The sequence below is a fragment of the Paramormyrops kingsleyae genome, chromosome 1 (genome assembly GCF_048594095.1).
Source record: "Paramormyrops kingsleyae isolate MSU_618 chromosome 1, PKINGS_0.4, whole genome shotgun sequence".
NCBI classification, from domain to species: Eukaryota; Metazoa; Chordata; class Actinopteri; order Osteoglossiformes; family Mormyridae; genus Paramormyrops; species Paramormyrops kingsleyae.
Window position 1 is genome coordinate 21,482,502 of NC_132797.1, and position 14,220 is coordinate 21,496,721.

General features: G+C 40.0%; 1 protein-coding gene across 1 annotated transcript in view; it reads right to left on the reverse strand.

The window, feature by feature from the left end:
- The window catches only part of LOC111841564 (GREB1-like protein), a 41,040-nt gene that overhangs the window by 20,596 nt on the left and 6,224 nt on the right, over window positions 1-14,220 (reverse strand). Inside the window, exons 3-9 of the mRNA XM_072711731.1 lie at window positions 5,535-5,694; window positions 5,044-5,229; window positions 3,933-4,109; window positions 3,454-3,630; window positions 2,359-2,469; window positions 1,988-2,125; window positions 14-136 (exon numbers count right to left, since the gene is read on the reverse strand). Of these exons, the coding sequence (XP_072567832.1) occupies window positions 14-136; window positions 1,988-2,125; window positions 2,359-2,469; window positions 3,454-3,630; window positions 3,933-4,109; window positions 5,044-5,229; window positions 5,535-5,691 (1,069 nt within the window). The 5' untranslated portion in view covers window positions 5,692-5,694. The remainder of the gene's footprint in view (window positions 1-13; window positions 137-1,987; window positions 2,126-2,358; window positions 2,470-3,453; window positions 3,631-3,932; window positions 4,110-5,043; window positions 5,230-5,534; window positions 5,695-14,220) is intronic.

The following is a 14,220-nucleotide window of genomic DNA, read 5'->3' on the forward strand; positions in this document are numbered from 1 at the left end:
GGCCGTCTCTGACCTGAGGCCTGGCTTGCTGGCTGAATGGCGGGAGCAGGGGCAGCAGTGGGGTGACCAGGGGGGGAGTCAGAGCACCAGCTGCGGTGGCGTTTCTTGGGGGGGGCAGAGGTAATGGGTGAAGGAGCTGAAGTGAACGACAAACAAAATGAGCATGGGGAGTTTAATAAACACCACTGATTAGTGAAGCACACCGCCAGCCCCGGTGGTCAAAAAAATATTTACAGAGCAGGAGAAACTGTGCAGCACCATCACTATATACAACGCCCTCCACAATTATTGGCACCCCTTGTGAATATTTGTAAAAAGGGTTAGAAAAAATCCACCTTTTGGTGAAGTAGCTTCATCTCACACTGAAAAAAACTTTAATTTAAATAAATGTATTCAAAAATGTATTCAAAGAAAAACAAATCCTTCATCAAGAAATGCTTATTTTCAACAAAAACACATGTGGCACAATTATTGGCACCCGAGCGTTTAATGCTAAGTACAGCCCCCTTTGCCAGTATAGTGGTTTTGGAGAAGTAGTAACCCCAAGATTGGGGTTTTTTTTTCTCTCAGGATCCTCCTCACTGTACGTGGGGGCAAAATAAACTTGGGTCCTCTTCCAGGCAGGTTTGTCACAGTTCCAGTTGTTGTCCACTTTTTTATTATTGCCCAAACAATAGAAATGGGCATTTTAAGGCGAGTAGCTATTTTTTAATACTCATTCCCTGATTTATGAAGGTCAACACACTTCTCCGTCATTGGTTTGTATGTTCTCTTATCTTTCCCATGTTGATGGATGACTAAGGTAATTTGGCCTCTGTGTCACCTCATTTTGTCCCCCAGTTAATAATGAAGTCATGGATTTCAGCTTGAAGGTTCCAATTCACTCCAATCAACTCAAAGATGTACAATTTACATGCTTCAGTTACATTGTGTTCCCAGGGATGCCAATAAATTAACTGATGCACATGCATTGATAATGACTTTTCAGAACATTGCCTTTGCAGAGTACTAAAGTGGGTTAAACATTTACCTGAGCCACACTCCCACTGGTCTGAGTTGCGGTACATTACTAACCAGTAACTAAGTGTTAGTTATGTACTGATCCCATCTTCGGTCATCATTAATCACTTATGGCGGTTCATGTATTTCAGAGAGGAAATACATTAGATCATGATTTGTTCTTGAGTAGTAACTGAGTAAATAAGTTATTTGTAATGCAAATATTCTGTTAAGCATTTTTTTACATTGTAGAGTTTACACTGATACTGATTATATGTACAATAATATAGTCAGATTTACACTAGTGTCCATCATTTTATATGCTTACCCTTTGGTTCCTCCATTGTTACCATATATACAGATACATATACAGTACAGTGCTCAGCTTCATTTTAAGAGACGAAGCAATGCTGCTGTACCTTATAGTGGCTATGCTGGTTAGGTTAGATATGTTTTTTTTTTTAGTAAATGCCTACAGTCTACAATGAGTCTATGATGTTATCCCATAACATACATCAAAAGTCCATATCAGTGTCCGAATGCTTTGACTAACCATTCCCTCCCTGTACAACTTCAATAAAAAACCGAAATGGATACACTACTGTCACAAGCACAGTTGCCTAGCAACAACACACACCATGTAGCCAGAATATTATCTATCCATCTTATAACCGCTTATCCTAGTCAAGGTTACAGGGTGTCCTGGAGCCTGTCCCAGGCAGCACAGGGCAGCAACAGCATTTATCTAACAGCATGGCTTTGCACTGCGTAAGGGCTGCAATCCCCAGAAGAACGTGCAAACTTCACACACACAGAGTCGAGGTGGGACTCCAACCCATATCCCCGGGGCTGCATGCCAGAAATGTTATCCATAGAGTGACCATGATCAAACAAATAAATAACCATGCTGAATAAATTTATGAAGGAAATGTGTTATACACGTATAATAGAATATTTAAATGTGTATGTTGGTGGGTGGAAAGGTTACTTGAATCTGTTGGTGAGGTCTTCACCCCCTGGGGGGAGGTCAGTGTCTGGGCTTTGGTCTTCCTGCTCCCTCTGGCTGGTTCCTGACACCCCAACATGCTGGCAGAGATGCTGGAAGAGGAGCGGCTTGCAGGGGAATCTGTGTGTGGGGGAGGGGGGTGTTACTAGGAATGACTCACCTGCCTTCCGTGTGACAGCTATACAGAAGTACATCAGCGTCTGATCTTTAAAATGTGATTCAATATAAGGGAGTTCAACCTTTGAATATGTTTTTTTTTCCCTTTCATTATGGAAAGTCCTTCAAAGCAGATTAAAACTGATCTTCCACAGTTTCTGAGTGACTTTAATTAAGAATGGCTTTTTGTAGACCACCTGACTGAGAAAACAGTGAAAATCCATGAGTGTTGCTGGTTCCCATCTCCTTCTTGGTCAGGGATGCACACAAGCTGGGCTTCGATGATGGAGACTGCCTCATTTTACAATCTGGAATAAAAAGCACAGGCAATACAGTCTTTATTATATATACAATCACAACCATGGGGCAGCATTTTCAGATGCTGTTAAATGTTGCATGTACGGTTATGCAATTAAGAGCTCTAATGTGTTTCGAAATGCAGACCTGAGGGATGACGGACTTAATACCATCCGTCCATTTTCTCAAGCTGCTTGTCCTATTGAGGGTCACGAAGGGTCCAGAGCCTATCACAGAGGCTATGGGTGCAAGGCAGGGAACAACCTAGGATGGGGCGCCAACCCATCACAGGGCTCACTGACGCACCATTCACTCACACATGAACACCTACGGGCAATTCAGCTCAGGATGTTTTTGGACTGTGGGGGGAGACAGGAGTTCCCGAAGGAAGCCCCCTGATGATACGGGGAGAAAATGCAAACTCCACAAGGCAGAGACTTGAATATGGCTCAATAATAATACTGTAAGATAGTGTGTCCCAATTCACTCCCCAAAGATCCCCAGACAATTCACATTTTTATTCTCTCCCAGCTCACAAAACACATCTGAACCAGGTATTCAGCCAATTCTTGATTGGCTGGGAGCTGGGAGGGAGCAAAAGTGTGGAGTTGTGGGGGGGGGGGGAGCTGGGTTGGGAAACACTGCCATAAACAGATTAGCGCATTGGCACAAACTGAAAACCAATCAGATACTAGGTTTCACAGTGTGACGGCGTGATTAATGCTGCGTGGTCCATGCTAAGATGAATGATGGATGGCAGCCTGTACTGGTTTTTATTGCTCATAAACCAGGGGGCTACAGTATATCAAAAAGTTGGGTTTCTTGCTTAGCTGGATAACTTGTTGGATTTAAAGTAGTCTGGGCTAAATGTAATAGAATGAAGATAAAGCCCATTTAATTAGGGTACCTTAAATCCGGCAAGTTATCTAGTTATCTTACAAATTTCGCTTCCCGATACAGGCCCAAGCCTCAGAATAAACAGGCTCCTGTTTCACCTTTCCAGCAGATGGGGGGACCCTTACAGAGCCCCCCCTGGGAATTCTTCACCAGGTAGTACTTCAAGTGCTTCTGCTTTTTGGGCTGGGTGACCAGCTTCAGGTTGATGTGGTTCGAAAACTCGGTGAAATACCGGAAACCCTTTTCTCCACAACCGACACAGTGCCCGGAAAATCCTGCGGGGAAAAAATAAAATTTGCCTGTAGAAATACATATTCTTATTTTTAGGAGGCACCTGGTGTGATATGAGGAATAATTGATCAAAATTATATATAATTTGTAATATCCTAAAAAATGGGTCAAAGACAAAAACTCTGAAAGATTATTCAACAAACCTAATTTAAGCTTGAAACATTAACTGAAAATATGAGCAGAAGAGGGGATGTGTTCCAGTTACTGCTATGAAAGAACACAGTGTACAAAATCACGGATTCAATGAGCGTACAAACTAAGGGGAACTACATGGCCACACACTGACCTAAAAGTGCATTTTTTCCGTTGTCGTCCGGCAGGAAGCGCTTGTCGACTGCACAGACTAGCAGGTGCTCGGGAAAGCCGGGTGTCTTTGCACCAACCAGCTCGAACCCAGGAGGAACCTCAATGTGCTCTGTCTCCATGGAGACCAGCCTCAAGTCTTTTCCAGCTTGACAAAACCCTGAAGATATAGGTGCAATTGCAAAAAATGTTTATGTTTATGACTTATGGAACATATCTGTCCCATTGATGATGTACTTTATTTGATTTAACTTTTGTGTATATATACTTTTGCATCATTAACTCATTGGCATTTAGACATGCTTTTCCTGAAATGTAGGTGCCCAGCAAGATTTTCCTAAAATGAAAAAAATGGTCATATTTGCTATTTCAGGACATTATGTTTGATAGATTGCAATTTAAATTCATTTGCATATTGGCTGAGAGTGAGTTACAATGGTATTAGCATATATACACTCAGAGGCCTACAAGGCTACATAGTATCACTGAGTAGTCTCCCAAACCACTTTAAATGTAGCTGGGTCATGTATTCAGTACCTTCCTGCTCACCACTGTTGAACTGAGCTGTAATTCTTGCACTTGTGGGCTTCCTGCTAGCATTAAAGAGTCTGGCCACTCTCCTGTGACCTCAATAGCAAGGTGTTTTCAACCACAGAACTGCTGATGACTGGATGATTTTGTTTTTCTTTTTTCTGCTTATCACACTATTCCCTGTAACACCCTGGTGTGTGAAAATCCCAGGAGGGCGACTGTTTCTGAGATGCTGGAACCACCAAAAATCACATCACATTCAAAATCGCTTAGATCAAGGACCATAGCCGTTCTGATGCTTACCCAAACAGTAACTAATCCTCTTGGCCCTGTCGGTGTGCCATTTGTGTTCAGTTCACTGTTCACTAGTGTGGGCTGTTTGTTTTAACAAGAAGATATTTAGAGTAGATATAGTGGTACTGAGTGTATAAAATTAGCACAAAACTCTTCCTCCTCTGTCACGGCATTAGTGGTTAATTCTAGATCTGTAAACATATGTACAGCCAGCTTAGGAAAGTCACATGATGGCGTGGATCCAGCGAACCACAGGACGTGCGACGTACCATCGGCAAGGCAGGTGCCACTCGGTACAGGCCTCTGGTGATGAGCTGCTGGGGGGCTGCTGGTGCCAGACGCCCCCTCCTCCTCCTCCTCCTCCAGGTCCTCCTCACTTTCTGTGCTGTTGGTGGCCTGGCTGTTAGCCAGTCGCCGGCCCGTCCTCTCGGCATACAGGAAGTGGACCTCCCTGTCTATGGCAATCAACATAGGCTTTACGATCTTACAGTCTCAGGCATTAACCAGAGAATCTTCCTTTACCTAGTACATTTACATTTTATTTATTTATCCAAAGTGTGTTACAATTGAGAAGTCAGGGTCAGCCAGTCGCTGGAGTAATCGGAGGTTAAGAGCCTGACTCAGGGGCACAACTGCGACATCAGTCAGCCCAACTGAACCAGCAAGCTTCCGAATACAGGGACAACATCCTGACCTGCAGAGCCACACCCTGAATGTTGTTGTTACAGGGTTAATAAAAATGCTCAGTATAGCGGCCTACCTTGCAGATGTCCGGGGTAGGCCTCATGGTGCAGGTAGAGCTGTGAGAAGACAGACTGAGGGGCGACGCTGCTGGAGCGCAGGGAGGCCTTGATGGAGCTGTGCAGAGCCTCTTCAAAGCGCATGGACTTCAGCTGCCCTGCGTACGAATTCCCCATTATCTGTAAAGAAAACCAGAAAGTTACTAAAAGAGGAACAGCACTACAAGCAATACAGCAATCAGCTCTTCACTGTGCTGTGTTTATGCTAAGGAAAAGGCTGCTTTAAGAGCAGACCACAAGAAACTCAAATACACATACTCTAATACACAATATACTACTGCTACTGTGTTACATACCTAGACTCCTAGAGTACTGTGCATATAGTACCAGCCATTTCAAAACCTCTGTTGAAGTCACCCTAGTGTTTGCAGTAACCATAAAACATACCCATATATTTGTTAACTCAACCATTAGCATACCATGTTTGACTGATCAATCAACTCATCAAGTTATTTAACTAATTAAGTGAATTAATTAAGTGAGCTGGTTATGAATTATAATTAACAGACAAATGGCTGAGGTGCTTCTGAGTAGAGGTTTGGGAACTGAAGTGAAGTTCAACAAGATATCAGTAACTTTTTGGAGAACAGAAGAAATTCTTATTTGTGATATAAAAATATAGTATATATATTTAAAATTACTAACTGTGAGTTTCTCAGGCACATTAGTTCCATACCTTGTAAACCAAATCACTTTTTGCCCAGCACCAAATGTAGGCTGCATTTAGTCTGGTCAGATAATTTCCTTCATTTGCTAAATATATTACCTACATCTTTTCTAAGCATAAATCTCATTAACAGAATTAGCTACTAGGGGACTTAAAAACCTGATATCTGTACATGGAACTTTCTGTGAGATCCAAGTAGCACATTAAGTCGACCACATTGAAAATACCCTTTATTATTTCAGATGTAATGTACTTATAAACATGTTTATGGATACCAGTAGTTAAATATGGCTATTTTACAATATTATCGTATACATTTCTACCCTCCCAGAATTTGGTCTTCTGCCGTTCCATCATAAAGCTGTTTTCCGAAGACCTGGTACCTGAGTTAGAACAGAAGGCCCAGTATATCTCATTCACAGTGCCTGGGTTTGAAAGACAAAGGGCTCACTAAGTAAATGACCAAGACCCTAGGTGGCATCAACTGATAGCTAGGCAAACCCTGGCCTGGGTGTCACAACCCAATAGCTACAGTATAAACTACAATCATACACAATGTATAAAAGCATGGTGAAAAAAAAACATCTCAATCACAACCCAGCTTTCCCAGCAAAGACCTACTGAGAGTGGCAATAATCTTGCTAAGAATTCAACATCATAAAATATTAACATAAAAACACAAAATGCACAGTAATCAATGGAACTCTTTAAAACAATGTAAAATGTGACTGGACGTCATTTCTTCATTGGATTAGGGAACTGATTCATTTTGCCTTTTAAGCTGAAGCCAAAAGAATAAATGAGGTATCTTTTTTTGCATCCTTGCTTTTTACCTTGAATGTTTATTTCAGGATTGGCACATGGTCAGTTCTGCTCCATGCTGTTGGTGTTTAAAGTTGGATGGCAGACAGACCCTGTGATTCCTACAAAGAGGTTTAATAGGCGTAAGCAGCTTGCTGCTTTTGCTTAGCAGTCCTTTTGGGCTGTGTGTATGGACACGTCCTAAAAATATGCAACTGTAAACACAAATGCTTACATCATAGTGCCATATGCATGCATATCACTAATTTGTAAGAATATCCAGTTCCTATTTTTGACTTGCGTCATTGAAATGAATAATTATGGATTGTTACGTTGTAACAATCCGTAATACCAAAAAATATATACTATTAAAATATATATATAAAGTATGTTCAGTCCCTGGAGTGTCCTTTGTAGAATAGCACTTCCCCTTGCAACAAAACTAATTTAATTTCTCTTCAGAATAAACTTCCCAGTAAAGTTAATCTCAAAGACTATCAGAAATTTGCATCTTTTAATTATCCCAAAGGCACATACTACACTCCATGCTGTTTTGTGATTTCATTAAATTTAAATAGGATGACTAGTGTGACATTCAAAAATATATTTGCAAATGATTGCTGGTGCTATCAAGAGCAGACTGGCCACATTAGTAAAAAAGAAATTAAAAAAAGTTTAAATGAGTATGATATTACATAAAATATCATTAGAAAATATCAATGAAATTTCATGCAGTGCAGCCTCTTTTTAAAAAACTTTCAGTAATACTTTCCATGAATACCATGTCTATGAAAGTCTATGACAACATTCATATTATATTCTACTGCATTTATAAAGTATTATAAATATGGATATCAATATTTATAAAAAGGCACAACACAATATAGCCATGTTTTTTTGCATTATGAATGTTTTATGAAGCTGTCATCTACAATGCACTATAGATACCTTCATAATGCAATTCAAAGTGTATACCGACCATTATAATCCATTATGAAGGGATTTAACTAGTGTTACCAAAATCTCACTGCACACACTTAGTAATAATGTTTCAGAGGGAATCAAAATGTAGAAAAATGACCCTTTCACAGCACTCCTGAGTAGTATATCTGAAGAACAGTATAAATACTGCTATTGATATTACCAAATTAGGACTTATTCATGCATATCATTTTTTTAATCCTGATACATTTTTACATCTTAATATTAGTGTAATGGGCAGTAAATCTTTCTTCTCTTGATCTTACCACATGTCATTATGGATTTTAAAGAGTATCCCTTGCCAAACTAGCCAAATCATAGACAAGCATGAAAATATGATGAAACAAAGCAAAATTAAATTATACTATTTATAATCCTGGGGGTCTTGGGTATTTTTTTCATTGGCTTATGTCCAGATGGCCAAAGGACCTGTGACCCAGCATAAATGGCCAGCTAGCCATGTCCTCCCATGCTTTTGATGCCTGTGTCCTGCACACTGACTTGGTAATCATGACATTTCGGTTGACTTTTTGCCCAATTGCTCTTCTGGCAAAATTCATACTCTTGGGCCATGGAGGGGGGGGGGGGATCTCAAAGTTCCTTCCCATCTGACATGACAAGCTGCCTTTCTCCATTAAAATCCTCCCTTTGTTTCCTTACCTAATCTGCATAAATACATTAAACACAAAAGACTGACGACGGCACACTTAAATGATTTCCAAATTGTAATACCCCGCCACTATTACAAGCCTTTAAGTGATGCTAAAATTAAGTGTTGACCCGCCAAGTGTTACGACCACGTCTAGGGTTCGGTCTGGACATAACACCAAGTTAGTATCGTCAAATAATATCGCAGGACTGAATAATGTGCAAAAATGTTGTGCTTACTCCAATAGCATCATACTGACACTTCCACCAAACTACCACAATAACACAGCCTTTAGGTGTATTCACTGTATTCTAAAGTGTTAAGAGTAAGCTAAGTTCTGCCTACAGCTAGTTCATTTTCTACGAGTCAAAACAGAGAGACTGCAGAGAAAAGTGGAACAAGCGTATGATTCCCTGACCATTTCTTGAAGTCCATCTTAGTAACACCACATATAGGAAAGAGAAAGCCTCGAGACAAACTGCAAGACTGCATACCTTCCCGCCAATCTCTTCAAAATCCACAGTCCTCTTATCCACAATGGTTACTCAACTCCTTAAAAAAAACAATGAAGTAGTAATATAATTTCCAAAGGGAAAAAAATCCATCTAAGCAAACAGTGAATTTTTGTTCATGAGCTTTACTTCTGCAGCAGCTGCCTGGTCATTATAGTCCTTCGTTCTGACAGTGAATTCCAGTTCTCCTCTTCCATCCAGGAGGAATCCCCCCACCCACTGCTTCTGCACCCTCCTCCTCTCCTTCTTCCCCTCTTCGCATAACATAGAAACCCTCCCCCATGTCCCACCTCATCTCTGCCATTTGCTCCTGAAGGGAAGTGACCTCAGGATCCATTCATCTCGCCCCAGTGAACCACACCATTGACAGATGTTTGTGAGACTGTACTGCTTTAATGAAGAAGAAAGGACCTCTTCTCTTGTAACTCCGACTGCTTGTTCCTATTCCTACGGAGATGTTCTCCTCCAACCCTACAGGCCAATGGAAGCTAAAGCTATCATGAAAAAATAACACAAACCTCCTACTTGTTTTACTCCCCAAAGTCCACCCTCACTTTCTCTTTTTATTGGGGGACAATAAAAAGTAGAGACAATTCATAGCAATATCATGATACTTTCAGAAGAATGCGGAGTCAAAATTCGCACCTCATCTGTTGGCATGACTGAGACCCTCACTCTTGGAAACTCCTCACATTTGAGAATCTTCATGGATTCTAATTCAGCAATAAACGTCAGGAGCTCAACTCTGTTATCTGGCTAAAATGTCTAATCTTGCTTGTATAAGAGATCCCCTCTTGGATCTCTTGAAACAGAGGGTTCATATTAGAATATAACTATGGCATATTTTCATAGGATATGATTACAGATCTTATCTCCCACATTTGATTAGAACATAGTGTAATTCCCTCAACTGAAACTGAAATATAGAGGTTTTTTTTGGGGGGTGGGGGGGGTGGAGCATTTTGTTCTGATTTTCTCATATTGAACATTTTCACACTAAATCTTTTCAAATCTTCTGACAAATCTAACATCAAATGGGACAGATCACACTTAAAAAAAAAACAAAAAAACGTATTTATATAATTCACCAAATTATCCAGCACAATTGCTGCTGTGTGAAAAAGTATTTGATACCTACTTAAATCGACCCAATAATAGGGACAATTAAAAGCAACTGATTGAACACAACCAGATGTCACTACAGACAGTCCAGTTCAATAAAAATCTTACTTAGTTTAACAATTGCTGTTAGAGTGAAGTTGCTAGTACAAAGTTTCAACAAGGTCATATAAGTCTGGAAAGGGTCACAAAGGATTTTTAATCCTCAGGGGCCTCAAAACCAGAATAAGTGCAAATTTGAAATAGAAGTGAGTCCTTTGTCTCTTAACTCAGCTATAGCAAGTCTTCATAACTCCAATATCTTATAATATCTTCATAACTCCAATATCTCCAATAGACTTGAACAGATTGAACAAAAACAGGATTCGCATCAGCAGCATATAAATTGCTGCTCAATAAGAAGATGAATGCTAGTCTTATTTTTGGCAAAAAATACATTGATGATCCCTAATACATTTGGGGGGATGTTCTTTGATTACATGAGTCTGGAATACAGGTTTTTGTATGACACTGGTCCCACCACCTGTGGTGAAAAGCAAAGAGGGTATTGCACATGGCGATGGTCTGGGAATGCTGGTCTGGGAATGCTGGTCTGGGGATACTGGTCTGGGGATGCTGGTCTGGGGATGCTGGTCTGGGGATGCTGGTCTGGGGATGCTGGTCTGGGGATACTGGTCTGGGGATGCTGGTCTGGGGATGCTGGTCTGGGGATACTGGTCTGGGGATGCTGGTCTGGGAATGCTGGTCTGGGAATGCTGGTCTGGGGATGCTTTGCTGCCTCAGACCTGGACAACCATGCATCACTGACCAGTTCTGTGGGAGAGTGTTAAAGGAGAATTCCAGGATGTTCATGAGCTACACCTGATGCACAGTGTCTCATGGCATATGTGCAACACTGTGCTAAAGTCTTAGGCAGTCAAAGCAAATTTATGTGAGTCATAATCTATTTATGCGGGTGATAAGGGTGTATTTGATTCAGAAAAAAATACACAATTTAACATATGCAAGTTTTGTGTAAGACAATGAAAACTAACAAGGATTTCTTTTGTTGTCCATAAAGTTACTGATATCTTGCTAGATGGCTGGATGAACACTGTTTCAGTTCCAAAACCTCTCCTCAGGGGAATCTCTGCCATTGCATACTTGTTAAATTTCACCACCAGCTTGATTAATTAATTAACTTTTTTTTAAAAAAGTCACTATATGGTATTGATTAGCCGAACAAGGTGTGCTAGTGGTCACATAAAAACATACATAGGTGTGTTGGACGGTTGCTGCAAAGTCTGGGATGACTTTAGGACTTTAGGAGAGGTTCTGAAACTTTGACAGACATATTATCATAGTTTTACATCAACATGAAGATCATTTACACATCATTTTCTTTAACTAACACTTTTGCATGGTACGGGAAACATTACATGAATGTAAAAGCCACACACAGATATCCGGCTGCAGTCAAAGCCAAAGTAATTTTATGCACTAAAAACAAGCAAAGCATCACCTGGAACAGAGAAGGAGTGCCATCTCTGCTCCTCTGCTATAGTAATGCCTCTGTGAATTTGTCAGGCAAACAATGCAAGGCCAGAGTCAACAGAGAGAAAGTCACTAGGCCAAGGAGTGCCTCCTATTTAAAAGCCTCCGTTTATTACAGCCAATCCTGAAAGAAGCACTAACAAAGTCACATGGGAAGCCTTCACAGCTGCAAGCTACAGACAGTTTAGAGCATTGAATTTCCCTTTATCAACAAAAGGTGCCAATCTGCACAATAGAGGGGCTTTGAGACATTACATATACATTAAAATTATAAATTAATTACAAAAGAGAGTTACTGGCCCCCAGACACTGAAAGGTATGACCACTTTATTCCACTTATGACCTCATCAATAAAGTCAAGAAGTTTATTGTTATAAAAAATGTAAACATTAGAACCATGTAATGAAATTCTTACTTTGCTTGCTTCACCCTTCGAAAAAGATATAAAATAGAATACATTTTAAAAATCATACAATTATAAGAATCACTCGATAAAGTGAGGAGCTAATGACATACAGTAAGAGTTGGATATGAATATGGGGTCAGATTAACTTGAGCTGTTAGCATTGTTCAAGAGTCTGATTGCCTGAGGGAAAAAGCTTTTTGTCAGTGGGTTAATGGGTAATCTCCACAAGATACTGACAAGGACCAAGACCAGGAACTAACAGCAACAAAACAACCTCATCTTTGAACTGTTTGACCGATAAAAACATACCACCACAGAATTATTACATTACTGTTTTAACCTGCTTCTGTAAAGATTAAAATCCCCTGATTTTAAGGTCCTGCTTAGAAATAAAATGCACAAAAGAAACAGGCAGCTTGACTGCTGCTCTACCTCCTTGCCACCCACCAACACAGCACTCAGCCAGGGTGTTAGCAAACAAAGGGGAGCATGTGTCTCCTGCCTCCTGCTGACAGGTGAGGCCTAAAGCCTTGGAATGTGGCTGTTTGAAAAGCAGTCTGCCTGACTCAATGCTACGCAGCACATCCCAGGAGGAGACCAGGCCATTTCACCCACAGCACAAGTTACTTCTACAAAAACCTCACGGCTCACTTTTTTTTCCCCAGAAAAGCTTTTTTTTTCTAAAATACCATGGCTCTTTTTCCACAGAAGTAATGAAATCAAATATTACACTTTTACTCATTAATACTTAGAAAATGACGCATTTGACTGAAACACACAAAGGTGAAGAGTGCAGGTTTTTGTTTGCTTGTTGTTATTTTACCCGCAAAGGGTCCTGGTGTAATTTAGCTCGCAGTGCATTTCACAGTAAATGCATTAGTCACTCTCTGTTTTTAGGTCACTGATCGAAGAGATCACATCACTATAAGGCTAGACACCAGAGAAATGCTTTTCACTACCGGTGTTCTGACGAGTTGAGCTGCTTTGTCGAGTTAGGCTACCATAGCTAGCGCTAATCGATAGCCGAGTCTGTCGATTGGAGGTATAACTGTCATTGAATTAAGACATCATTATTTATGCGTTTTAATTACTAATATATTACTGACATTTGAAAAATGTTAACATATAAAACTGTACTTATTAATATAGGGTAGCCAGTATGCTTCCAGTATAAAATGACATAAGGGGAACCTGTTTTTATACTTTGTTTTAACAGACACTTAATAATATAGGGTAGCCTACCTAGATGGGCGTGGTTATGAATCCCAAGACGGTGGAATTGCACATGCGCAGAAAGGCTCGGTAGCACAACTCGATAGGTAGCATGGGTCGATAGAACACTCCCCCCCCACCCGGCTGTCAAAGTGAACTCATCCTCTACTACAGAGACTCCCTCAGAAAAAAGTACCTCTTTCACAGTAGAGAAAACTCAATATTTCTAACAAACAATAACAAAGCTATCAACACAATGAAATCTTTTGTCTTAGGTTCTCGAGATTAGCCCATAGCTAAAGGTGGTGTGTTCTCATCTTTCACTGAGTTTAGCATGAGAAGCATAAATAATGTGTTTAATATTTCCCCCAAATTAGTCCTCAGTATCTATATCAGAGATAAATTAGATTCTTTATGTGTATTATAAAATTCAACACAAATCACTATACTCTATATATGCATTTGTGGAAAGTGGTATAAAGCATTTTTATTTTAAGAATTCTGATGTTATTTAATGTAAATTATCCATGTTTCACACAATTACCACCCACACAAAACAGATATAGTATGGTTCTGTTGATTTAATATTAACTCGTCTGCATTTGAAATGAAATGCTAAAGAGGGGTATATGAAGGTAAAGTACACAAATTAGATATAATTACAAGTAGTGCCTTGCTGTTAAATATTTAGAAATATGCAATATAGCAGTTGCTACTTTTGTTTGTTTGTATGTTTGCTTGTTTGTTCATTTGTTTGTTTGTTTTG